We start from the raw sequence: 25,991 nt of genomic DNA, 5'->3' as shown, positions 1-25,991 counted from the left end.
AATGCCCCAGTTCAATGCACCATCTTCCCTATTCTGGCTATGCAAGACCATCATGTGACTTTTTTCTGCTTTTTCCTCACATAAAATCACATTTTGGTTCATCACAGCTGAGTGAGCATCATCTTCACAACTGAATCATCTTCTTATGGCAAAAAAAAGTTTGCAAGAAGTAGATCTTTTAGCCTTAGATTAATTGTCTCTGTGTTCTAAAGCAAAGACATGCTTTGACTGTCAGTACTTATTTTATATGAAGATAATTTGTACTAGGGATGTGCAAATTCTGGCCCATAGGATGCTAATCCCTCCCCCTGATATTTTAAATGAAAAATGTGTTTTTCATGAAGTGCAATTTAAGCATGCCCCTCCACACACACACACTGCAAATCCCCATAAAGCAATGCCATAGCAAAACAAAAGACAGTAGTGGAGCTCTAGTCCCTCCCTATTTCATTTCCCACCTTTCATTTCCTCCTTTCTGGTAGAAGGCATGGACAGACCAACAGTGGGGAGATTAGAAGTTGCCCAGTTTACACTTCCCTTTTGATTGCCATAAAGTTTCTCAGGCCTTCTTGCACAAATTGATATTATAAAAGAATACCATTATTATTATTATTATTATTATTAACCGTTATTTATTATGCACTGTAAATTTACACAGCACTGTATATACACACAAGAGAACCAATACATTCAAAATTAAAACCCAAGCATATATGGGGAGGGCACTATTTCCTGTTCCACCTCAAGCAGCAAATTATAATTACCTGGCTTAGATCACTAGACAAACAATAAAATCATAATATATAATAAATATAATAAAACTACAAAAACTATAACTGACACAAACACAACCTTCTGTTCATTACATTTCTATACATATTTATTCTAAAAGACTAAAGATACATGCTTATGAATAAATAATGAAGACATGTTTAAAAAACACTTTAATTTTATGTATTCCATGCTTTGAAAAACTAGTTTAAAACTGTTTCATTTATCATGTGTTCTTATTTTTTAATACATGCAGGCTGCTGTTTTATGTAATTTTGATTCTTCATTTGCATTGCCATTTTATTCTGATTCTTTCAGCTGCCAGAAACCTGAGTAGTTGGAGTGTAGCGGAGTCTCCTTCCTTGGAGGTCTATAAACAGAGGCTGGATGGTCATCTGTTGGGGATGTTTTGATTGAGAGTTCCATGGCAGGGTGTTGGACTGGATGGTCCTTGTGGTCTCTTCCAACTCTACGATTCTATTATTCTATGATTGCAGCTATGATTTTTAGCATCATGTTTCTGAGAAAAAAAATCCTTCTAGTTGCCTTTTAAATAGACTATTAAAATATATTTATGTCAGTTATAGTTTTTGTTAGCCACAACATTTCTCTATGTTATAAAACTAACATGACAAAATATTAATAATTCTTTAACATCCACCAACAATTAAGTAGTGCATAATACTGAAAAACATAGTATATAGCATTGACAAATGGCTGTGGTAAGTTAAAATCCTTTCATAAGAAATTTTACAATCAAAAGCAATGATACTGGGAAATAGCACAATCATTAACATAATCAGAATTAAAATGTGCCTGATTTCTTGCTGCCAAATGAAAAGGAAGTCAGGAGACAAAAAAAAATAATCATTCCCCTTTAGCATGTTTGAGAGTAGTTTCAAGGAGAAACAATAAACCTGCCATTCTTGGTTAATAGGCACTGTGGAATTCAGCATTAGTTTTCATACCAAAGTTATTTTCACATGGGTAGGGATGTAAACTGAGTTCCTTGATTTAAAGTAATGAGGTGAAAGTGAATATTTCCCACTTACAAATAACTATCGGGAATATATCAATAAATATAAAAAAGAAAAAAGTGTTACATTGCTATTCGATATCTACAGTACTATAATAATAATAATAACAACAACAACAACAACAACAACAATCTTTCAAGTGTAGGAGAATTCACAGTAGCTTAGTCATGTTTAGAAAAGCAAGTCAAGTCAACACTTTGATCAGGGAAACTAGGGGGCCATTCCCACTTGCATTTAAATCACTTTGTGAGTTGCATTGATACTGGGTCTCTGAATGGATTCAGGCCGATGCATAGTTCCCACTGTGGAAGTGTATAATTTCATTTTTCCATGAATTCATGTCTTTTTTGACATGATTGTCATTTCCGCTTAATTTGTGTTGCTGTCAATCAAATTGCTTCATTGATGGGCAGGAGGAGGTATCCACGGTGCTCACGGGTGCCTCTGAGGGGGCAGTGTTGCTCCTCTCCTCCTCCTTGGTGGGCAGCGGGAGCAGGTCCAGCAGCTATAGGGGTCCTCTTCCTCCGCCGCCGCCTTTGCTTTCTTCGCTGCTGCTGCCGCCCAACCACTCTCAACAAGAAGAAGAATGAGGCTTATGCAAAGAAGGGGAACCTTTTCCTCCTTGACTGTGAAGATATCAGGTTGTCCTGGTTATGGGGTTTGACCCAGCTGAAAAAGTTTGGGGCTCCATCCCCTCCACACACCTATTGGTTTCTTCCCCCCACTCTCACAACCATCATTTAAACAGAAAGACTAGGGAAATGACTCCAGGTCAGGGTGACCAGAGGTTGTCCTCTTTTCTCAGGGCATGCCCTCCATTTGCACATTCTGTCCAGGAGGAATTACAAAGGGTCTTCCATTTGGAGCAGGACTAAGAAGCATGAATTTATATATTTATATATGAATGAATGCTTTTAATGTCAGAGCCCTTGCACTTGCATTTGAGGCTGGCATTGCATGAAATCACAGGGAACCCAATGGCAAGGGCAAGGATGAGTTGAGGGGGGAGAAAGACAGAAGAGAGACAACAGAAAGAGAGAGAGAAAAAGAGATAGAGAAAAGAATGGGTTTCTTTTCCCAGCCAAACCTTCAAATCAAATGGAGAACCTGCCAGCAAAAATGGGGGACATCACACACACATATCTTTGCTGCTTCTTTATCAGCCAGTTCCAAGATGGATTGGGGCCACAGCATATGTTTGTGAGGGCACAAATCTGTGTTTGGAAGGGCTACCCCTTCAACAACAACAACAACAACAACAACAACAACAATAAATTTTATTTATATACCACTTTTCCATAGATCAAAGCGGTTTACAGATTATTAAAACCATTACAAGCCATCTATAAAAATAGATAAAATCCAATAATACAATCATACAATTATATAAACTCTAAACACAATAATTCAAGATTAGGGCCATCTGTTTTCCTCTTAAATTCCATCTTGAAGCAATAACTAATTTTTGAAGACTATTCAGAATTCAGCACTTATTCTGTGTAATATTCTGTACGGAAACTACATTTTCTGCACTGAAAATTTTATGTCTATGCAAGTTGTTCATTAGTTTTTTTCTTTCTTGGCTTAGAATTTCTAGCCTCATTGGGCAGTTCATATAAATGAAAAAAAACATGGCTGAGTACAGCTGATCCCCAAGTACATTCTGTTTAATGGCAGAAGACTTCTTCACTTGGTATTTCCTCTCTTTTAAAGTTATCAGCTTCAACTGAAATAACATGTAATCTCTTCAGCCCTTTTGGATATTTTGCAATGATTATTTTATTACAAATGCAAAATATTATAGGTTTTTGTGGGTTTTTCGGGCTATGTGACCATGTCCGAAAAACCCACAAAAAACTATGGATGCTGGCCATGAAAGCCTTTGACTACACATCGCAAAATATTATGTTCATAAGTTACTTCCTTTTATTTGCTGTCATTACATTGTATAAATATGTCCAGCAGTACTTCTAATTTCCTTGCTTTTTTCATAGGCAACTTGTAATCTAGGGAGCTACTAAATGCCACTAAGAATGGAAAGAAAGAACAAATCACTGATGACCACAGATAATACTTGCTAAAACATTTTATCAGGTTATATGACTTATGCTACAGGAGTTATGACTCTGATGCATGTGCTATAATAAGCCAAATACGTGAAAATAGTTTTTGTTCCTTTGCAATTTCCACCTGTATTATACAAACGCTCAGATTCAGTTCCCATAGGTCAGAAATAAAATGATTTGGATTAACGCTCAGTTCCCATGGTGTTGCCATTTTACAGATTAACTCCACGAGCCATGCCTTTCATTTCCCAGTGGTCAGTTTCTCACATAATGGTACGCAGCCTTTCCCATCTACGCAGATAAGTTGCATAAGATTGCTTCATGGCACTTGGTAATATAAAGTATAGTGTGTTGCGCTTCAAGATGAACCATGATCAGTTTTCCAAAGCATTATTTTATACATAAAGTTAATCAAAACTACCTTTTTTTAAATTAAAAGGTTTTTAAACATAAAATAAAGCTTATTACATGAGTCTTCACACCTTTAGGGGAGATTTCCCCATTCCAGTGCCAGAAAATACATTGAACCAAAATAGAACTACATACTTCCAAGTCACTCTAAAGCCAAACTCTCAATATTGTATCAAACAGTATTTCTCAACTCTTTGTTACTAATACACCATATTCTCAAATATATTTATTGATTCCTCGAAGTATATTTATTATTACAAAACTCAGCTAATCCAGTTATATTATATTAGATGCATTTATTCCGTTGTGATCTGTACCCTTTCTTGTCTATTCTTATAATATATCATCATCAGGTCCCATTCTTCTTCTATTACTGCAATGTCCTTATTAGATAAACGACCTGTCAAAATATCCATCTCCCTCATTTCGTAAATTTTCTCCTAGCACACTTCGAAATTCGGTATCTCCTGATTCTTCCAGAATTGTGAAATTGTGATTCTAGCGGCAGTTATTAAGTACAACAAAATTCTTTCTTGTCTTTTTCTGATCTGTGTAGGAATCTTTTCCAGCATGTTTAGCAAGTATATTTGCGGTCTCATTTCAAAATTTACCTTTAACATCAGCTCAATTTCTCTATGTATTTTTTTCCAATTAAGTTTTAACTTTGGGCATGTCCACCAAATATGCATCCACGTTCCCAGCACGTTACCATATTTCCAGCATGTTCCTGGTCCTGTTTTATAAATTTTGGCAATTTTGTTGGGGGTTAAATACCATCTATGTTCCATTTTCCAATAATTTTCCCAAAGGTTTTGAGATTTTGAAAATTTCTTCGTATTTTTTGTTGCGGAGGTCCAATTATCTATATCTATACTGTGACCTAGATCTGTTGCCCATTTTATCATTGTATCAGTGACTGGTTCTTTTTCTTGCTCCAAATTTCTAAGAAACTTTTGTAATTTTGTCGTTTTTTATTGCTTCTGTCCAATAAAATTTGTGAAAATTCAGATATCTGTTCTTCAAAACCATGAATTTTTTGATCTATTTTGATCTATTATCTGTAAGTAGTATAAGGAGCCCTGGTGGCACAGTGGTTAAATGCCTGTATTGCACCCATTCACTCAAAACCACAAGGTTGCGAGTTCAAGACCAGCAAAAGGGCCCAAGCTCGACTCAGGCTTGCATCCTTCCGAGGTCGCTAAAATGAGTACCCAGACTGTTGGGGGCAAATTAGCTTACTTGCTAATTAGCTTACTTGCTGTTCACTGCTATAATCTTTGGAATAGCGGTATATAAATAAAACAAATTATTATTATTATTATTATTATTATTATTATTATTATTATTATTAGAAAAACCAATGTACCTTTGGATCTAGTTGTTTCATAGACTCTATGGGTTTCAGTTTGTAGTTGTTATGTTCCGATTTATATAATAGATCTTTATAGGTCAGCCAAATATCAAGATCTTTCCATCTTCCAATAAATGCCTCCTGAGGGGATAACCACAGGGGAATCTTCCGATAAATTTTCCTTCTGATTTTTTCCCAAACCTTTAGTAGAGATTTTCTAATTGTGTGGTGTCTTCTCTGCTTATTACATACTTGACACTCAAAGGATATTCATAGCACATTGATATTATAGGTGTTTATTGGTGTAATGCAATCTGTGCTGGACAACCTTAGGTAAATTAATCAAGACTAACTAGATTAACTGTGACACAGACCAAAACCCCAGGACCAGAATTGGTGCTGGATCCTGGCAGAGCAGCCATGAATCTGGTGGATCCAGCTCATCCTGGGGGTAAACAGCCCTTAATATGAATCACTTTGCCCCCTGGTTTGGTGTGGAGTTTCCTGGAAACTCTGCAGCAAACCCCATCTGTTTAAATGGTCCCCACATGCTCCTTACTTTGCAGCGCTATTGTTCCTACTGGGAAGCCCTCCATTGCTGCATCTGACATGGAAACAAGGCCATGTGGTTGCAACGATGCACCCCATTTCTGCACCAAATGCAGCAATGGGGGCCTTCCCAGTAGGAGTGACAGCACAGAAAGGTATGTTGTGTGCACCAGTAACATCCCCCCATGTTGGCATAGGGACAGGCATTGAAACACCCACCCATCCCCCATCCCCCCACCAGCCTAGGGACCAACCTGGATTTGGTCCCAGGCCAGAATGGCCTGGGCTCATCCTGTGCTTTCCTGGTCATTCTGTGTTTTCCTGCTTGGTGCTCTTCAAAACTCTTAGGAAAGTCTAATCTCCTGAAGGGTAATTCTCACCCTCCCTCACCCACTCATACAGTCAAGGTGGCTGTGTTCCAACTACATTTAATTCCGGATCGTGACCTGGGTTGAACAGGCATGGTTCCACTGAATCCAATTTTAGAAATCAGTTAAGAAAGGGGGGAGGGCATGCTTTCTGCCCATTTTTACTCATTTAACCCGAATCAAAAAGATGCAGGGAAAATGGGGTGTTTTTTGGGCTGGATCAATTTAATTAGAAATAAATCGATTCAGCCCAAGTGGGAACCAGGCAGATTCGAATCGGAATCGAATCTGCCCTGGTTCCCACTGGCAGCCTGGCCCAGAGTGCTGCTGGCATTATCCAGCCTCTTCTGCCCCCAAAATCCCCTTCCCAGCCTCCTTACCGGTTTCTTTGACTGCTTACCAGCTTCCTTGGCTTTTTTTTTTAAATTTCCGTGGCTGGGGAGGCTGGAAGGAGGTCACAGAGAAGCCGGAAGCCTTGCAACCTCCTTCCCGGCTTCCCCCTGGCTTCTCTGCGACCTCCTTCTGGCCTCCCCTGCTGTGGGAAATTTTAAAAAAGGTGCAGGGAAGCCAGTTAGTAGCCAAAGAAACTGATAAAGAAGCTGATAAAGAAGCTATGTTGGGGATTTTGGGGCTGGGCCAGGCCGGGCCAACAAGCTGTCCCCCACCACTTCCCGATTCCTGAACCAATTCCTGAAACTGGCGCAACCATAGTGAGAACCATGTTTTTCTGTACTGGTTTCAGGAATCGATTCAGGAAAGGGATTTTCTGGCAAGTGGGAATGGGCCCGGTATATTTCCAAGATAGAAACAACTAGAACTGCAAATAGAAGCACATTACAAGATGTGTAAAGGAAATGTTTTGTAGACCATATTTCTCTAACAGGAATTAAAATATGTGGGCAGCCTTTTAACCTTTGCTTTTTCTGAGTACAACAAGGACAAATACAATTTCAGTATTACATTATGATACTGATATTTACTTTAGATAAACTTACTTATGGGGTTTCCAATATGCTGATGACACCCAAATTCACTTCTCTTTGTCTCCAACTGCTGCAGTGACTAAGGATGTCATCTCTCCTCTGAATGCCTGCCTTGAGTCAGTAATGGGCTGGATGAGGGAAAACAAACTCAAGCTGAATACAGAGAAAACGGAGGTGCTCGTGATAGGTGCCCCTGGTCCAGGGAAGGAGATTTCCCAACCCATCCTTGATGGGGTCACAGTTCCCCTGAAGAATGAAGTTCGTAGTTTGGGAGTACTCCTGGACTCATCTCTATAGTTGACATATTAGGTGGAGGCGATAGCCAAGAGTGCATGGTGTCAGCTTTGGCTGATACACCAACTGCTTCCCTACCTGGCTCAGGGGGACCTTGAAACAGTAGTACATGCACTGGTAACCTCTCGTTTAGATTTCTGTAATCCGCTCTACATGGGGCTACCTTTGTACCAAGTTCGGAAGCCCCAACTGATTCAGAATGCTGCAGCCAGACTGATCACCAGGACACCGAGATCAGAGCATATTACACCAGTATTGAAATCTCTGTATTGCCTGCCAATTAGCCTCCAGGCACAATACAAAGTGTCAGTTATTACCTTTAAAGCCCTACATGGCCTGGGCCCAAGTTACTTAAGGGAATGCCTCTCCCTACATAATCCGCCCCGCACTCTCAGAACATCTGGCACAAAAATATTAGAACACCCCAAAACCGGGTTTAAAACCACCTCTTGTAAAACGTTTTCTGCAATGGCCCCCTAGACTTTGGAACAACTTACCGGAAGAGATCAGTCTTATACCTTCTTTGGAAGCTTTCAAGAGGGCACTGAAGATGGATCTCTTCTGGCGGGCCTAACCAACAGATCTCTTCTAATCTGATTTTGAACATCTGAGTACGATGACTCGATTCTTACAACTGTGAGCAATATTGTAACAACTCTGCCCTTTTTATTTCTGATTGATGTATTTTGTATTATCTATATATTTTATGATGTTTTTACTGCTGTAATCCTGCTTTGATCCGAAGGGAGAATCGGGAGATATAAATAAAAATTTATTATTATTATATTATGACCAATGAATTCTTAAGGTGGCTATTCCCTGCTTAATAGGAGTTACTGTGTATTGGTATAGTCCCTTGAACCTGAGCTAAGTAACTGCTTTCCACCTGCATTTGTGAGAACTGCTACCAACCCACTGGAAGTAAAGTGCAGGAACTGTGTAAAGGGGGGGGGGCAGACAGAAGGGTCAAGTAACCAATTTCAAGCATATTTCACATACCTCCCTTATGACCCCAAAGCTATAATGGCTGCCATTTAAGAGTGTAAACAGTGGGGGGATCAGTATGTTAATAAAATACCCCATTTCGTATTAAATTATTCTACAGAAACGTACTTGTCATCTATAGCCAAAGGCTCATCTGTGTTGTGGTTCTGGTATGTACACATACTGCTTCATTCATTCCAGTTGTGGCAAAAGCTTTGCATATACATCAAAATGTATGTGAGGAGAGCTGAACCCATTAAAGTGAATAATGAAAAGGGATGCAGTTCTTTGCTAATTTTGTTCTTAGAAAAAAAATAAGTAATTTTATGTATGCATTTATTTTTTTATTTTGCAATTTTCTAAGTGTTAAGAGAAAGTCCTCAAAAACTGGAGGTTTTAAAGACTATTCACAGTTCAGGACTTATTATGAACAAATCGTGTATGTTGTTATTTTGCATAGAGAAGAGCATCTCCTCTGCAGGAAACAGCATTCTCTATTTATTCATATTAATATAACTATAGTTGAGTAATTATTCTGCCCAAAATTTGCACCTTTCTATCTTTTTTTATACAAGAAACATTATTTTCTGTGCAGGAAATGCCTTCTCTGCACACTCATGCTATTTTTGTGGAGGAGGGACTGCTTTTTTTTTGTGAATAAAATGTATGGTTGGTGACTTGTTCTGTACTAAAATTGCATATGGATGTTGCATGCAAAACAGCATTTTCTGTAGACAAAATATTGTTTGTGTGTGTGTGTGTGTGTGTGTGTGTGTGTATGTATGTGTAGCGAGAGAGAACATTTTCAAATATTCACCTATATTCTTTCTGTAGTGAGGGGGGAAATGGTGTTATTTCAAGGTGTAAACCGCCTGTGGCTACAAGTCATTGGAACAAAGTATATGGTTAATTAAGCATATATTTTATAGATTTTGCAACTGGACCGTTGCAATGTATGTCATGACACAACACGTAATTCAGTTCTAAGGGACATGAAGCCAGTTTTTAAAAACTGTATATACTCATGTATAAGTCTAGAAATTTTAGTCAAAAAATTAACTCCAAAAACCTGAGTTGACTTATCCACGGGTCAATGTAAGCATTGTACTGTACTTTAATTCTTCTTTAAAAAGGAACCATCCCCTTGTGAAAGACAAGAGTGCCATCTGTTCTGGAAGCACACACACCCTCTTTATATTTTCTCATTCATGTAGCCTTTAGTATGCTGGAATTTTGTATATTTTTGGCACTGTTTTCCTTTGCTTCATCCTTTGCATCCTTTGTTATACACCCCTAAGTGTTGCCCTCGACTTATCCATGAGTCATATCAAAATCCATAATTTTGGCCCCAAAAACCTGCCCTTGACTTATACATGAGGTCAACTTATAGTCAAGTATATACAGTAGTTGAAAAGTCCTTGGGGGCTATCTTGAAATAAAACAGGAAAGAATTGGACATAAACTGAAATCCCAAATTACGTTCAAAGTACAAATATATATATTTTTAGGAATATGGAAGTCCCTGTTCAGAGATTGAAAACTAAACTCGAACAAGTACTTGGATATTTTCCTTTCACATCTCTATATTTTTTAAAATCCGTCAAACTGATTTAAATAGCAATACAGTTTCTACTGAAACGAATACTGAGGCCGCCAGCCAGTATGTTGGAGAGAACTATCAGGTATTTGAGGACAATTTTGGAGGATGAAGTGGCATGGGGACTATTGTGACACTATATGCCACCTCCCCCCGCCACACATACACACACTTAACCCTCCCATTGTAGACTGATGCCTCCTAATGATATCAGTCAAAAGATGTTAGGCAATTACTCCATTTGTCCATCTGTAACAGTAACATTGTGAAAAGAAGCAAGATTTTATTAGATGTTCTGGTTGGAAAATATGTGAGTGTAAAAAACTGATGATAATGTTGCCAGGTCTCTGTGACACCGCCCCCTCCCCACCCATTACATACACATTCCATGAATGAGGCTGAGGATTGCACATAAAAAAGTTATGTGCAGAAGTACCCACAGCTTCCTAGGTTTTGGCTTCATTTTGTCAAAATCAAAATCAAGTTTTCTAAGAAACACTCATTTCCCACTCTGGGGTAGCTTACACATTACAGTATTGTAAACTGCTTAGGGAGTGCTTAAGTGCACTGACAAGCAATATAAAAATGTACTTGTTATTGCTACTTGCTATATAATACCACAACTTAGAATAAATGGCAACAAATGTTTTATGACACACATTTGTTTATTTTGTTTCCCTATACTTTTTTTTTTATATCATTCAGGGGTATAAGGATGTGTTACACTACTTATGACATTATTTCAGAATGCAACTCATAATCCCATAAATAAGTAAAAAAAAAAAAACCCAACCTTTCATTGTCCCAGTTTTTGATTTAAAAATAGTGCTAAACTGAACTAAAGATTACTTTGATAAATATGTGATATTTCTTCTACATCAAAACTCTATTTTAACACTTGTTTTACTAAAAAAGAAGAAGATTAAGGAAATAGTATTCTGTAATCTATTGGGTATTTTAATGTAGTTTTAGAGTTCTGAAATGTTCATCTCTTTTTAATGTATTGTTTTCAGGCCTAAGCTTTCAGAAATGAGTGGATAAAAACAAAAATCCTAATCAGATGATTTAAGAAAAAAGAGATTCTGTTTTCTTTAATGGGCTTCAGGAGGAGACTATTTGGATTGCAATCTAGTTATATCAGAGATAATGAGGAGCAGAATTTCATTCTGACAGTTCTGCCTTTTGGTTGATATTGAAATTGCTTTTCCCATCTGTGTCTGTGTACATTTGGGAATGACAGCATTGGTAGTTTTGTAAGACAAATAATGGAATGTCTGGAAATAGAACTTTGTTTGCTTTGAAAGAGTGAGCAAACATGATGAAAGGTGCATTTTTTGTTTGCTATTTAAAATGGTTTAATGTACTGTAGGATTCTTTTGTCTTTTATTATCCCAAACTATTGTGCTAAACTACAGCAAACTTAATTTTTTGCAGATGTTAAATATTTAAAAGAAGAAGATGCAAATCGGAAAACATTTACTGTCAGCAGCACAATGAATTTCAAAGCAGATCGCAGTGATGATGGTGCAGTTGTAAGTTGCAGAGTAGATCATGAATCCTTGCACTCCACACCACAGATAGCAATGCAAGTTCTAGAAATACACTGTAAGTAATATGTTTATGTGCTATGTGTCTGTAAGTAGGCTTTGTGTAGAGTCAACAAAACAATGCTAAATTAGAGAATTGTTATAAATGTGGCTGTTTTGATTTCAAGTATTCTGTATTGTATTATTTTTATGTCTCACCTGTGCTCCCAAAACGGTGACTTATATAATAAAAAGAAGTGGAAGTAATATATCATAATATATATGTAGATGAAAATAAATATGATATGTTTTACATGATATTGAACTTGCTGTAAATTTAAAATGATGTAAAACATCTCCATTTAAAACAAAGGAGTAAAGTAGTACAATATGCTAAAGAAAGTTGTTTTCTTGTAAAACAGTATGTTCTCAAAGGCATGTTAGAATAAAAAAAAGTTTTCAGTATCAATGAAATGATAGCAAGGAGGGAGCCATTTAGCTTTCCTAGGAAGAGAGTTCCAGAGCCTTTGGGCAGCTATTGAGAAAGCCTCCTGTCACATTCACATCTCATGTCTGCAAGACTGGTGAAACTAAGAAAAGTGCTTCCTCCAAAGATCTCAGGTTAATAAGCCAAGATGCGGCCCACAGCAGGTATTGTCTGAGAATTTGATACAAGATTATTAGTTTTAGGGCCTGTAGGATTCTATTTACTTCTGCAATGCTTAATTGTTTATTTAAGAAGAGTTGAGGTATATTGGAGATATTTATCCCACTTGTAGGAGGAATGCATTGTGGGGGAACATGGGAAAGGGCCTTCTCTGTGGTGATACTCCAGTTATACAATACCTTCCTCTTAGACATCCATTTGGCTTTAGTTTTGGTATAACTTTGGCATCAAGTCAAAGTTGCTATTTAGTTGATGTTTTTGAACAGTAGGATTAGCAGTTGCAGCAAAAACTTTTATATAAAATATGTATATATCACTTCTCTCTCCCTCTCTGCATAAACACACACACACACACACACAAATAAAAGCCTACAATATAATTTTGGAAATGTTGAAATATTGGGAAAAAGATTTGTATACTTTTCAGCCAATGATCTGCAATTTTACAAATGTGTTATGGAAACTATTACAGAATAGCTGGCCTGGGAGGGAGGGAGGGAGGGAGGGAGGGTGTAGTGTTCATTCGCAAAATAATTGCTCTTTTGCATAGGACAACATTTTCATAGAAAGGCGAACTGATGAAGCTAAGTGGAAAGTAACTTGACCAAGACTCTGAATACATCAGAGGTGGGGTCTGGTATCCAAAATACTGTAGTCATATCTTGGAGCTAACAATTTTTCTCTCATTTATTTTTCTCATCAACCTGTGCTCCCCACACTCCTGGGATTCCAAATGCATCATAGTGATGAATCTTTTTTTCTTTTAAAAACCACTGTAGGATACAACAGAATAAGAAAAATATATAAATACACACAACCACCCTATCTGTTTCCCTCTCCTACATTTAGATGCCTTGAAGACCTTCAAATCTTACTTGATGCTTTCTATAGCACATCCTATCCATATCACCACTTCCTTGGCTCAGTTGACTCTGAGGCCAGAACTCCCTTCTCCTTCATCCCAAAAAGTAATAACAATAAACTACAGCCTTGCAAGCAGAGCAACCACAGCAATGGAATTAAATATTTGCACATCACTGCGCAAGAGGTTGTCTGAGGAGATCAAGTGGGGAAGCCCCTCATGCCCAGTTAGAGGTGGACAGCAGAAGCAAGAGGCATGAGAAGGTTCATCCTTGCCCTTCACCCCTCACTGTTTCCCCCTTCAAAACAGCTTTGAAACAGCTGGAGAAGTCCCTAGGTGACCTGGAAGGTGAGCCACTGAAGAGGATCATGGGAATTGAAGTTTTAAATGATGGGGGTTATCCCAGGGCAGAAATGAAAATGTATTCCATACCAAAGCTAATTCAAACTGACTTCGAATTTGCATGCGAAAAAGGACTTATAACTTCGATGTTTTCCAAATTTACATGATCCTGGAATGACACTTGGATGCGTCCGCATTGGCCCCGCATTGCCTGTGATCTCATGTGATCATCTTTCATGAAATAACGCAAACCCGATGGATAACACCGAATTAGCGCTACTTTAACCTTCCAATTTAATCCTGTGTGAAAGAGTCCACAGCAATGTAGCAGCCAGACCTGGTTTCCCCATTTCTTCATCCCACTCCATTTGCTCATTCTCAGTGCTCCCTTACCCTGCTGTTATCTCTTGTCAGGCAGCAGTAATGAGGTGCACTTTTGAAGTGATAGGTACTGGAATGGCTTCAAAGCAAATCAGCCACTAAACAACAATCACTGACCAACATTATTTCCTCAGAGTGGTTTTTTTTTAAATCACACAAAAGAGTATTTAAAAAATATTACGGGCATTGCCAGAGCCTATACTAAATGTGTGGCCTAAACTTTGAGCTCATGTATGATTGGTGGAGGCTAATATCTAAGATGCTGGGAGCATTTAAAGTAAAAATAATGAAGTGTGCCCTGTGGCTCTGAAGAGCCAATCTGTTTGCCACTAAACAGTTAGATAGCCCCTTTGAGAGCTATAAATAGTTACAACACTAACATTTTGTTTCTCAGTGATATTATAGGTGCAAAAGCAAAAATATAAAATAAAGCAGACATTTTAACTCAATTCTGAACACCATAGGATATTACTTATTGATTTGGTTTGATATATCTTCCGCCTTTCACACAAAGTGGCTTACAATGTATATTAAAACAAAATAGCTCAAACAATATACGTTGCAAACATTAATACAGCATTAAACAAACAATCTAATTAAAATCTTAATTTTAAACATACATTTAAAAGAAATTACAAACACATAGCATACTAAAACAGCAGACCCTTTACATATCGTTCTACTCCAATCAGATTAAGGGCTGAAGGCCTGTTTAATTAGGACGGTCTTTGCCTGCTGGCAAAAAGACTGGGCCAACCACGCTTTCCTACTAACAGACATCAAGAAGGTTCTCCCCTTCTTCCTCATTAGGCAAGCCTGGAGGGTAGTGAGATAAAAATAAAGCTTTCCTCCCTAGATCATAAGACCTAGGCAGGCTCATATGTAGTGATACAGGATTTCATGCAATCTGGACTTAAGCTTTATAAGTCTTCACTTTCAAATGTACTAAAAAATGAAGTGGAAGTTAATGAAACCCTTTCAACAAGGGAGTTATATGCTGCCTATATCCAGTCCCAGTAAGCATTTTAGACCCTATGGAGTTTCCAGTTTCCAAAGGCAGCCCCGCCTAGAATATTGACTGTACAAATACAAATACACCCTTATCAATAGGAGATTTCAGGGTGGGTGTGTGCAACCCCACGCAGCACAGGTTGACCTTCAGGACTCTGATCTGCATTCTAATTGATCAGGAGCATCTCTGTCTTGTCTGGATTAAGCATCAATTTGTTTGCCCTCATCCAATCCTTTACTGACAACAGACACTAGTTTTGTATCGTTTCCTTGGAGTTAGATGGAAAGGAGACATAGAGATGAGTTTCATCGGCATACCAGTAACATCAAACTCCAATTCTCAGAACAACCTCTTTCAGCAATTTCAAGTATATGTTAAACATAATGGGGAACAAAAGTGAACCCTGAGGAAAACCACTGAGCATGTCATTCAAGAAAGAATGCAAAGTGATCAGTCCAATCCCAGAGAGAGAGCCCAGAAGGTCAGTAGTTAAAAGCTGCTGAAAAGTCCAGCAGAGCAAACAGAAACAATCCCCATGCCCAATCCTTTTGTAGGTCTTCCACAAGGTGACCAAAAGCATCTCTATTCCATGACTGTCAGAATGCGAGACCAGAACCCTGGACAATCAACCAGTCAGCTTGATTAGGAATCAACAGCACTTTATTGATAGCTCCAGAATCAGCAATTCCACATCATTCAGCTTCTTAGCTGAGACTGACCCCATCCAGCAAAAGCAATAGCTAAATCCCCAATGCTTGTCTACTCCTCCCCCAGCCAAAAGCCAGCACAGGAAAAATCCCCACCTCTTTCTCACTGTTACTCATCCCCCATCACTCCCCCTCAGCTTCTATCCCCCTATGCTAAAAACTGCATTCCAAGCCTCTGAAAGAAAGGCCTTCAAGGACACTAGGTAACCACCACCTGGCACTGCTCAGCCCTAACAAGCTCTATCTACATTAGCCCTAGCCAAAGCATATCCTAACCCCCGTCATCCCCACAAACCCCAAAGAATATATCTGATAGAATACAACAGGATTCTAACAATGACCATGCCTGAAGCTAGATTCAAATGGAACTGAATAATCTGTTTCATCCAGGAGCTCCTAGATTTGGGAAGCAACAAGACATTTACCACTCCCCTTATTAACTTAGCATGTTCTTATCTGGGTGCTTTAATGAGTCAGGGACAGCAAGAGTCCAAAATACCTGTAGTGACTCTCACTTCTCCAAAGACCATTACCACATATTTAGGCTGTACTAACTGAATGGTATCCAATATGAAAGGACAACCAGGAGCCATGCATCTATTGTACCAAAAACAGCATCTAGATCTGAGTGATTTTGTCTGTAAAGTGTCTTGCAAATTTCCCACAGCAGGCTGTCAAGTGGTCAGCATTGTTTCTTGTGGAGCAGAGTATTGAACCATTTGTGAAAGCTGTGCAGGATGACTCTGTGCAGATACAATGGAGGCAGAGAAGTATAGTCTTTTGCTGCTACCATCACTACTGTATAGGCCTTCCAACTGGCACTAGTCCATGCTTATTCATACCTGTTATGAGTTTTCTGTTACCAATGCTTTAAGCTCTTTCCAGTTTTTCCTCACTGCCAGCTCCCCAATAAATTGGAGGCTTATTTAGCTCTAGTCCATGGGATGAACCACTCAGGCAACTATGGCCATCATCCTAGCCCTTCTCTATGCAAGGGATAAGATGTATCAGGATTACCTGCCATGGCAGTATGGAAGCTCCTCAAAAGCCATGGGGAATCTTGCCTCATTAATCAAGCCTTAAGCCTCCTGTGGTTCTCCAACTACCAGTTAGGCTGGACCTCAACTGGTTGTGATCTGTCCATGACACTGGAACTATAGACAAGTACTCCACACCATCATCCTGCCCAGAACAGAAAACTGAGTCTACGGTGTGCCCCTATAGTACTAGATATTACTTGGGACAGACTCATGGTCATCATGAATAGTAGCTTCTAGCGAAAATGGCTTCTGAATGAACGTTGAAGTTGTGAAGCACAACAAGCTGGTGGAACTCCAACACCACTGCTGAGGCCAGCTCAGTCTGCTCATGATGGGAGACTGTTGACCAGTGGGAGGGCAGCACACCAACAGTATCTCCATTCTGATCAACCAACTTTGGATACACACACTGAAACCCAGTAGACTATAGGATGGGAAACCTGGTGAAGGAGATGGGAATACTTCCCCTCTTTGCTTTCAGACCTCAACTGCTACTCAACAGAGAATTTAGACTGACAAAGCTGAGAGAGTTTAATGACTTCTCCCCCAGGTTAATCCAGCCAAGTCTCTATAATGCAAGCCAGATCAGTATGCTTATCCAAGATCAGATCCTGGATGGTATCTGTTTTATTATTTACTAATGTAGAACTAAGCAACATCATTTTTATCCCAGGGGAAGGGAGTGGTTGCCATGGCTACACAGATTATGTGGGGGACAGTTTGAGGGTAATCAACGCCTTGTGACTGCTGTCTCTCTGATATTAATAGACTGGGTCTCCATTCTGTCTCTCCCTCTGTTCATCACTGCACATATGGCTGCTTCTTGTCTTATATGCTGTCCCCTCATCACTATATCAGATATTGTTTTTCCAATCAGAACTAGCTGTTAAAAACTAAGCAATGCATATGAATGAAAGACCAAGCCATTTGTGTGTTGGCACAGTGCACCCTCTTTGGTGGTAATCCTGCTGGCAGTGGGCCCACTGCCTCAGGCAGCCAGTTTAGACTTCCTTGCAGGAAGGGATAGTTGTTAATCTGACTGATAGTTAGCCAGCACCTGGCCAAATACCTGAGTGTGACCCAGTCTTGGAATGGCTGGATGCCACTAGGGAGAGAGGCAGTAGGAGGCAGAGACAACAGGCAGCAGCAGCACCAGTATGACTTGATATCTCCCTCATTGTCAGAATATTAGTCTATAAAATCACCAATCCCTTTGTTCTAATATATGCCAGAAGTGCCACAAATGACTAATACTACTGGCTAAAGGATAGTGCATACAGTTTATTTATTTTATTTGCTTTCTATCTTTCTCCCAGGATGGGATTCAGAAAAGTGAAAGCCTTGTCATAACAAGTTTTCAAATTATTTTAAATTTATTTTGACCTATGTTTAATTCTTTAAACTAGAAACTTCAAGGAGGAAGAGGTACAGATGCCTAAATTAAATCACAAAACAATGGTTGTGTGGGCTGTGGATAATGGGATTTGCAGCCCAATGCACCTGGAGGGCATCTTCATGGTTAGGCAGTCAGTGTCAATTTACTTACTGGAAATACACTTGATGCCCATATCTGTGATGCATATCAATTATGCCTACAATATCTCATTTCAATAGTCTCTACAAAGATTCTTCTAATCATAAATTATTCACTGGTGCCTTATTCTCCTCTCCTAAATGACTCTCCAAGACCTTCTTCACATGCTGGGCATGGGTATCAATGGCTGATGAGAGCAGCAGGGGGTCTGATGAGAGTGAATACCAACAATGGCTCTAAAGAAGCTGGCACAGGGTCAAATGGTGAGGGAGGCCATGGCTCTATTTCTAGGTAATAGGAATATGGCTGGCCTTCAAAGAAAGCTCAGGTGTCTCAGAAGGTCTCCTGTAGTCTGCACCATGTGTGGTACTTTGATAAAAGAAAGGGAGCAGGCATGGCAGTAGCACTCCTTCTATTGTCTCACTTGCTGCCAAAAGCGTGAACAGTGCTAACCTTCTCATTTGCTGAATATAGTAGTGCCGTCCATGCAACTTAAATTTTCTGCCTGCCCATTATGCAGTAGCTAGGACAGGATTCACTGTCTTGCAAAATACAAGTTTCTTTAATATAAATAAATATGTGTGTCTTGTCCCAATTTGGAGATTCTAAAGTATTTACAAGCAAAATTTGCTACACCTTTCTCATATTCTTCTCATGTTTCAAAAGTTAAATGTAGACAGGCCCACAAAACTGAGAGATACATCATCAATCAATCAACCAAACCACCAAAATTAACTAACTAACTAATTAAATACCTAGTTCTATTGTTAGGAGCAGTTAACAATGGGAAGTGAAAATTTCATAAGCCATGCTTTTATTTGGTTCATCTTGGACCATATTAATTGACTAGACAAAACACAAGCATAATCTCTAATAAAAGTTTCCTTAATTTTAGAATACTTTAAATTCCAGGTTTTGAGCAAAGCTGAAAAAGACTAGTATGCATAAAAATGTATTATTGAACCTTCACATGTTCCATGGCCTTATCAAATGAATTCTTAATTGTGATAAGGGAGAATCTAAGCTATAAAACTGTCACTAACCTAATCACAAGCAAACATACATTTCTATTCATGGAAGTTCCAGGGTAACTTTTATTTCATGGGGCCATATCACAGTGTGGATAATTAAAGAGTTATAATTATTCAGCATTGTATAAATGTCACTTATGGGGCCAATGTTTAAGATGGCATCAACAGAGACTGTGAAGCAAAATCCATGCAACTCATCAGTTCATGGGTGTGATGTGGCCCATGAACTGATACCCCACCATGAAATAAAGAGACCAGATACATAAACTGGATGAATAAAGGGCCATTTATTTCATCTATATCCTATTTAAGCTAAGCACTTGAACTTAAACCTTAAACATCAAACTGTGAGAGAATGATTAAAGTGAAAGCCTGTGCGGGTCCAGTTGAAACCAGGTGTCAATCCTAGACTTCCTCTTCAGACTACCCTTTGGGCACAAACACCGAACCCTGAGGTAAATCCGATGATTCGGATTGCATCCTCAGCCAGTCCTAGGAAGGTAAACATAAAGCACTCTCCCCCAAACTCCCTCAAATTTGTAAGGTTGAGCAAAAACCCCATGTCTACCCCAAAGGCAAGTTCTCTCACAACTCCATGTCCCTTGATGTGTACAAGCTGATCAATAGCCTAACCTTTCACCACAAAGGGGTGCCAATGGTGCATAGCAAACAATTCTTTAACCCCATATGAGCCAGTGAAACCTATTTATCAGCTACCCTTAGCCAATTTCCAGTCCCTTAATACAATTTGGAGTAGGCAAAAACCTCAGGAAAAGGGGAGAAAATTCCTACCCGGCCCTGAAGCGACCAACAAAGTTCACACTGCATTTAGGGCAGGAGGGTGGGCTGCATCATCGAAAAGAGGCAGGATGGAGGGCATACCATCCTTATATACTGACTCCGCCCCCATCACATGCCTCAGCTTGGTCTGTTAGACCATGCTTCCATTTGAAAACACTGGTCTCATCATGGAGGGTATCAAAGCCCCACCCTCCCTCAATGGCTCTGCCAATCATCCTGGTGTGAATACTACTTTTCTGCATGCATTTTTCTACTGTCACAAACAACAAATATCAAATTATTCAAAAGTAAATAAAAGGTATTCAAGATCAATGAATCTAACATTTTCTCTTTAGTGTTTTCGCACTTTCAAGCTAAGTAATTCTAATTATCTACCTGAAAAATAATATAAACACTATAATCACCACTATCCTATTTCAACTTTTCAAATTTATGAATGCTTAAAACAAATGAATCCAAGGAGACAGCCAGGGTAAGGAGTAAAGAATATCTACATACATAAAGGTTCAGTGACATAATCTGCATCTTTGAATTAGGTCAATTAGGTTAATGGTAGATGAAAATAAGAATTCCATGATTTAAATGCAAAATAATTCAAAACCATGTTAGGTTCATTTGTTGCCAAACTTTTTATCTTCATAGAGGTTACAGGATCCAAGAGGTTAATGTACAATCATACAATTTACCATCTGGATGGCTATGCTCCAGTATGGTTTGCTGATAATGAAATAATAACCAATCTAATGTTTATTTAAAGACTTACAGAGCTGCCCTAAAATAATTCACAGATAGTTACAAACTGTGTGCAAATAACAGTAATCTATAGAACACTTCACATAAATGCTTCTATATATGTAATATAAAGTATTAAAAATAGAGAAGCACAGTGTCTGAAAGAATGTCTTATAGAATTACCTGACAGCTGTGGTCATCATCAGAGATCCTTCTGTGATATTTCTGTGGTGGCACCCATGATCTGTAATCTAATCAATATGACAAGTCAAAACATCTTTAAAAGCCTACAACAGTTACAAGCCATGTAATATGCATTTAAAGTAAATTTAAGCTCCAGGGGAATTAATAAAAAATCCACCCCTCCCCAAATAAGAGACATAAATTCAGCAGCAGTTTTAGAACATGTTATTAGCCACAGCATCTAGTAGCTTATGACACCTGTCTTTCTTAATTTCAACACAAGTCCTGTTGCTCATGTTGTATAGCTGTGTTTTATTTTAAAAGTACTGTACAACCAGGAACTGGAAAGCAAATATTAGAATCCACAGGCAAAAGAAGAAACAAGTTTTTATGTGCTAGTTGATGGTTGTATTTTATTCTTTTAAAAGGTTATATGATTATCCTGTTTTTCTAAAAAGATTTTTGGCTTGTGCTTTTTTAAAGAAAAAATAGGATAATCATATAACAGGACAATCATAGAGTGAATCCTTCCTATCTGTGAGGGCTTGATTCTAGACACACACACACCTAGAGATGGGAAAAAATGCAGACACTCAAGGCCCTGTATTATCCAATGGGTGGCAATGTGCAGATGTGTGTATGCATCAGAGCATCTGTGAACATGTGTCATCATTGAATGATATGGACCATAATGAGATACAGATGTGCCATTCTGTAGATAGCTAGTCTGCCAGTGCAGCAGGCCCACTGTATAAAAATATAGCCATCAACTAGCATGTGAAGACTTCTTTTTTTCTTTTGCCTGTGAAATTTAATATATATATATATATTTGTATATTTAATAGTACTACTCAGAATTAGAAAATATTATGGTAGAAGATGAGGAATTAATTTTGTTGCACTCCTTTTGCTCCTCAAAATAGCATATAATCTTTAGGCTCTGGTATCATATACCCTAGCTGGCTATGTTGTACATGACAGGCAGTTCAGAAAATTTTAAAATTAGCTGTAGCACTGTTCAAAGCTCAGGAGAATTCATAAGCATTGTTACTGATTGTTCAGTTTCTACTGCTGTGAAAGAGGAGTGCCTCTGTGGGTGTTCAAATTTTCTTCACATCATGTATTAGTTTCTGTTGCTCTTGAGAGAGCAGGGATCAACTTATTAGCTTCCAAACACAGTATTTTGTGTGACTGGTGGGGGGAGGGGGGAGTGGTGTCCCCAGGTTTTCCCCAAAGTGAATTTCATATGCACTTTCTAAAGCTGCTCTCTAGATCTGGGGAAAATCCAGCCATTTACACACAATGCAACAATAAACAGACCAAATCCCCCCCCCCCATTTATATGGTTACAGCAAGACTTTTTTTAAAAGAATGTTTGAATTTACCAAAATTTTTCAATGATATACCATACAAGTCTTTATGAATTGAAAAAAAAATTGTCTGCTACAGTCATTAGTAAAGTTCACTGAGCAACAGAGACTGGGCTAATATTTAAATTAAGAATAAAATAATTTTGGGGCATTAAATAAATTGCTCATTTATCTTGGAATAAAAATAAAATTACAATGAAATCATAGGTGGGGTACAGAGGGTAGAAAAGGGGCAGTCCACAGCCACCCCTTTTCTTGCCATGTTGGAGGCAGGGCAGCCTCATTGGCAACCCCTGCAACTCCAACCCGGCGCTTTTCCAGGCCACGGAGAAGCGGCAAAATGTTGCTGCCCCATGGCCTGAAAAAGGGGTGTCCTTGGGGCTTCATACCCTTGGACAATACAAAACAAATAATTAATACATATATAACAAATAGCCTTGGAGGACTATATGTAAACTTGCATAATAGCTATCCTTTGTGGGGTAATAGCAGTAACAAAATTCTAAAGACATCACTCACATTCACTAGGTGATGAAGTTGGGATCAAAGTATCTTTCCAAAGAATAGCTTGATGAGTAGGAGGTCCGATAGCAAATGAGTTGGTATTGATGTAATCAATAAACACTGACCAATCATAAAAAATGGGGTCCAATTTCTTTTGTCTCTTACAGAGTTGAAAAGTATAAGAAAGTTTTTCCAATAATCAAGTGTCCCAAACTCTTTTCCACCAGTCACTTATTAGTATATTCCCTGTTTTCCAGCTTCTTGCACTTATATTCTTGGCTGCTGAGAGGAGAAATGTGATTATTATTATTATTCCATTTATTTATATCCTGCCTTCTTCCCAGTACTGATAAACTTACGATGTTTCAGATGTGTGTTCCCTTTACAATAAATTGACAATAAGAGAAGACCCGGACAGAAGGTTACAGTTTGTTTCACAATAAGAAAGATTTGCATCAGTATTGCATTCCAAAAATCTTTAACCTTGGGACAGTCCAACTACATGTGTTCAAATGAACCTAAGGTGTCACAACCTTTCAAATATTTTGTAGAGACATTTTTCATCATCTGGGGCAGTTTTCACACGTCTTACAAACTATTTTTATACAATGGGCCCTCTCTTTACATGGGGGATTCGTTCCGGATCCTCCTGCATAAGGGAAAATCTGCCTGTGCTCAAGTCCCATAGGAAATAATGGGGTGCGTGCATGTGGTGGAGCAGCACATGTGCATCACGGGCACACACACTATTGTTTCTCTCCCCAAGTGGCTTCTGCGTACGCTGGTAGCTGCATAAAACGCGTCCGTGCATGGCACAGGTGCAATATATTAATTTTGGGGTCCTCTATTTTATAATAATAATAATAATTTGTTTTATTTATATACCGCTATTCCAAAGATCATAGCGGTGAACAGCAAGTAAGCTAATTAGCAAGTAAGCTAATTTGCCCCCAACAGTCTGGGTACTCATTTTAGCGACCTCGGAAGGATGCAAGCCTGAGTCGAGCTTGGGCCCTTTTGCTGGTCTTGAACTCACAACCTTGTGGTCTTGAGTAAATGGCTGCAGTACAGGCATTTAACCACTGCGCCTCCAGGGCTCCTTATCAGTGCCAATCTTGATTTATACGGGTGGGGGGACATATGGTTCCCATGTGGCTTTGGAAATATCTAAATTTAGGTCCTATTGCCACAATAACCCAGCTGATTTTTTTTGCCATAAACAGATTACCCTACTACACAATACACAGAAAACCTACATAGATACCTACACAAGAATTCCAATCATCACCCAGGACAAAAAAAGAAGCACCATAAAAACACTGGTAGACCAGGCAAAAAGGATCTGTGAACCCCACTTGCTGGAAGATGAATTGAAGCACCTAGACTGGGCTCTACAGGCTAATGGTTATTCCAGGTCACACATCAGAAGGGCTGCCAGACCCCCCCCCCAAAAAAAAAACCCCACCTCCATAGGAATGAATACAAACAACCACCCAAAGGGAAGGATTTTTTTACCATACATCAAAGGAGTCACAGACAGAATAGAGAAACTGGTGAGAAAACACAACCTCCAATTAGTCTATAAACCGACAAAGAAAATCCAGCAAATGCTGCGCTCAGCAAAAGACAGGAGAGACCCTCTCATGGCTGCAGGAGTTTATCGCATACAATACAGCTACAGACAAGTCTACATAGGGACCACCAAACACAGTGTTCAAACATGAATCAAGTAACACAAGAGACACTACAGACTGGGTCAGCCTGAAAACTCAGCAGTAGCCGAATACATTATAAACCATCCTGGGCATTAAATGCTGTTTGAAAACACTGAAATTCTGGACCATGGCAACAATTATCAAGTCAGAATGCACAATGAAACCCTTGAACTCCATAACACCTGGACAACTTCAACAGGAAAGAAGAAACCTTTAAAGTAAACAAAGTTTGGCTACCAGTCCTGAAAAACATGAAAATCAAGACCCAGCAAATTCAAATGAAAACTACCCTGGGTGAGTGGGTTTCCCAGCCAACAAGGGTTCATTAACCTTGAGGCTCTGCTATTCAACAACAGAACAATACACAGATTAACATGCAGATTGCTTCCTCTCAACCAACAGTATATACACCCCACTCTCCTCCATGCCAGCATTCTCTGAAGATGCCAGCCACAATACCAACTAAAACAGTCTGAAACCATATCTACAAAGTATTTGATTCATAATTATTTTTTTATTATTGTGGCACTGGAGTGAAAACGTGGTTGCCCGACTGCGTGGGCCGGCCACTTTGCTGTAGGGAGCCGGCGCAGCTCCCTGGCCTCAACTTCTCGCTTGGGGCTGTCCTTCACCCTGATTGGTGGCGCTGGGCGGAAGGGCTCCCCTTCCGCCCACGCTGCTCTGGTAGGGGCGGAGGAAGTGTCTATGGTGAGGCTTTGGTCCTCTAGGGCAGCCCATTGGCTGGTCTGCCCTTGAGGAAGAGCATCACCATCAGGTGAGGAGGCGGGGCCTTGGCCTAATTAAGGGCCATGCGGCCAGGCCCCGCATACATTTGCCGCTTGACTCTCCCACCCACCCTCTGCTAGGGTGCTGGGTTTTTGTCACAACTTGGGGCAGCAGCATAAGCCAGGATCTGGTTGGTTTGGGTACCAGGGCTATGGAGCACTGGTTTGGGAGTCAATAGGGACCTGGGGGCGAGCAGGGCTTGCGTTGTGGCCATTGCGGTGGCCACAACTTGGTTATGCCTCCCAGTGACTAGGGGCTTTGGGAACTAGAGAGCACCTGGTGTTATGGCGGCCAGTTGGCGTTCCTTAGCCCTTAGGTCATCCCAACGCCTGGCAGTCACTAGGCATGCTGCTTATCGATTAACAGTGGGGTTATTGGATGCTTCAG

The 25,991-nt window shown here is 39.3% G+C and overlaps 1 protein-coding gene across 2 annotated transcripts in view; it reads left to right on the top strand.

The window, feature by feature from the left end:
- CADM2 (cell adhesion molecule 2) overlaps positions 1-25,991 on the top strand; it is a 576,201-nt gene that overhangs the window by 422,421 nt on the left and 127,789 nt on the right. For both annotated transcript variants that reach the window (XM_042460622.1, XM_042460621.1), the window contains exon 5: positions 11,846-12,016. In XM_042460622.1, coding sequence (XP_042316556.1) covers positions 11,846-12,016 — 171 coding nt within the window. The remainder of the gene's footprint in view (positions 1-11,845; positions 12,017-25,991) is intronic.

The sequence above is a fragment of the Sceloporus undulatus genome, chromosome 3 (assembly GCF_019175285.1).
Source record: "Sceloporus undulatus isolate JIND9_A2432 ecotype Alabama chromosome 3, SceUnd_v1.1, whole genome shotgun sequence".
Taxonomy (NCBI): Eukaryota; Metazoa; Chordata; class Lepidosauria; order Squamata; family Phrynosomatidae; genus Sceloporus; species Sceloporus undulatus.
This window is presented reverse-complemented; position numbering and strand designations above follow the sequence as displayed.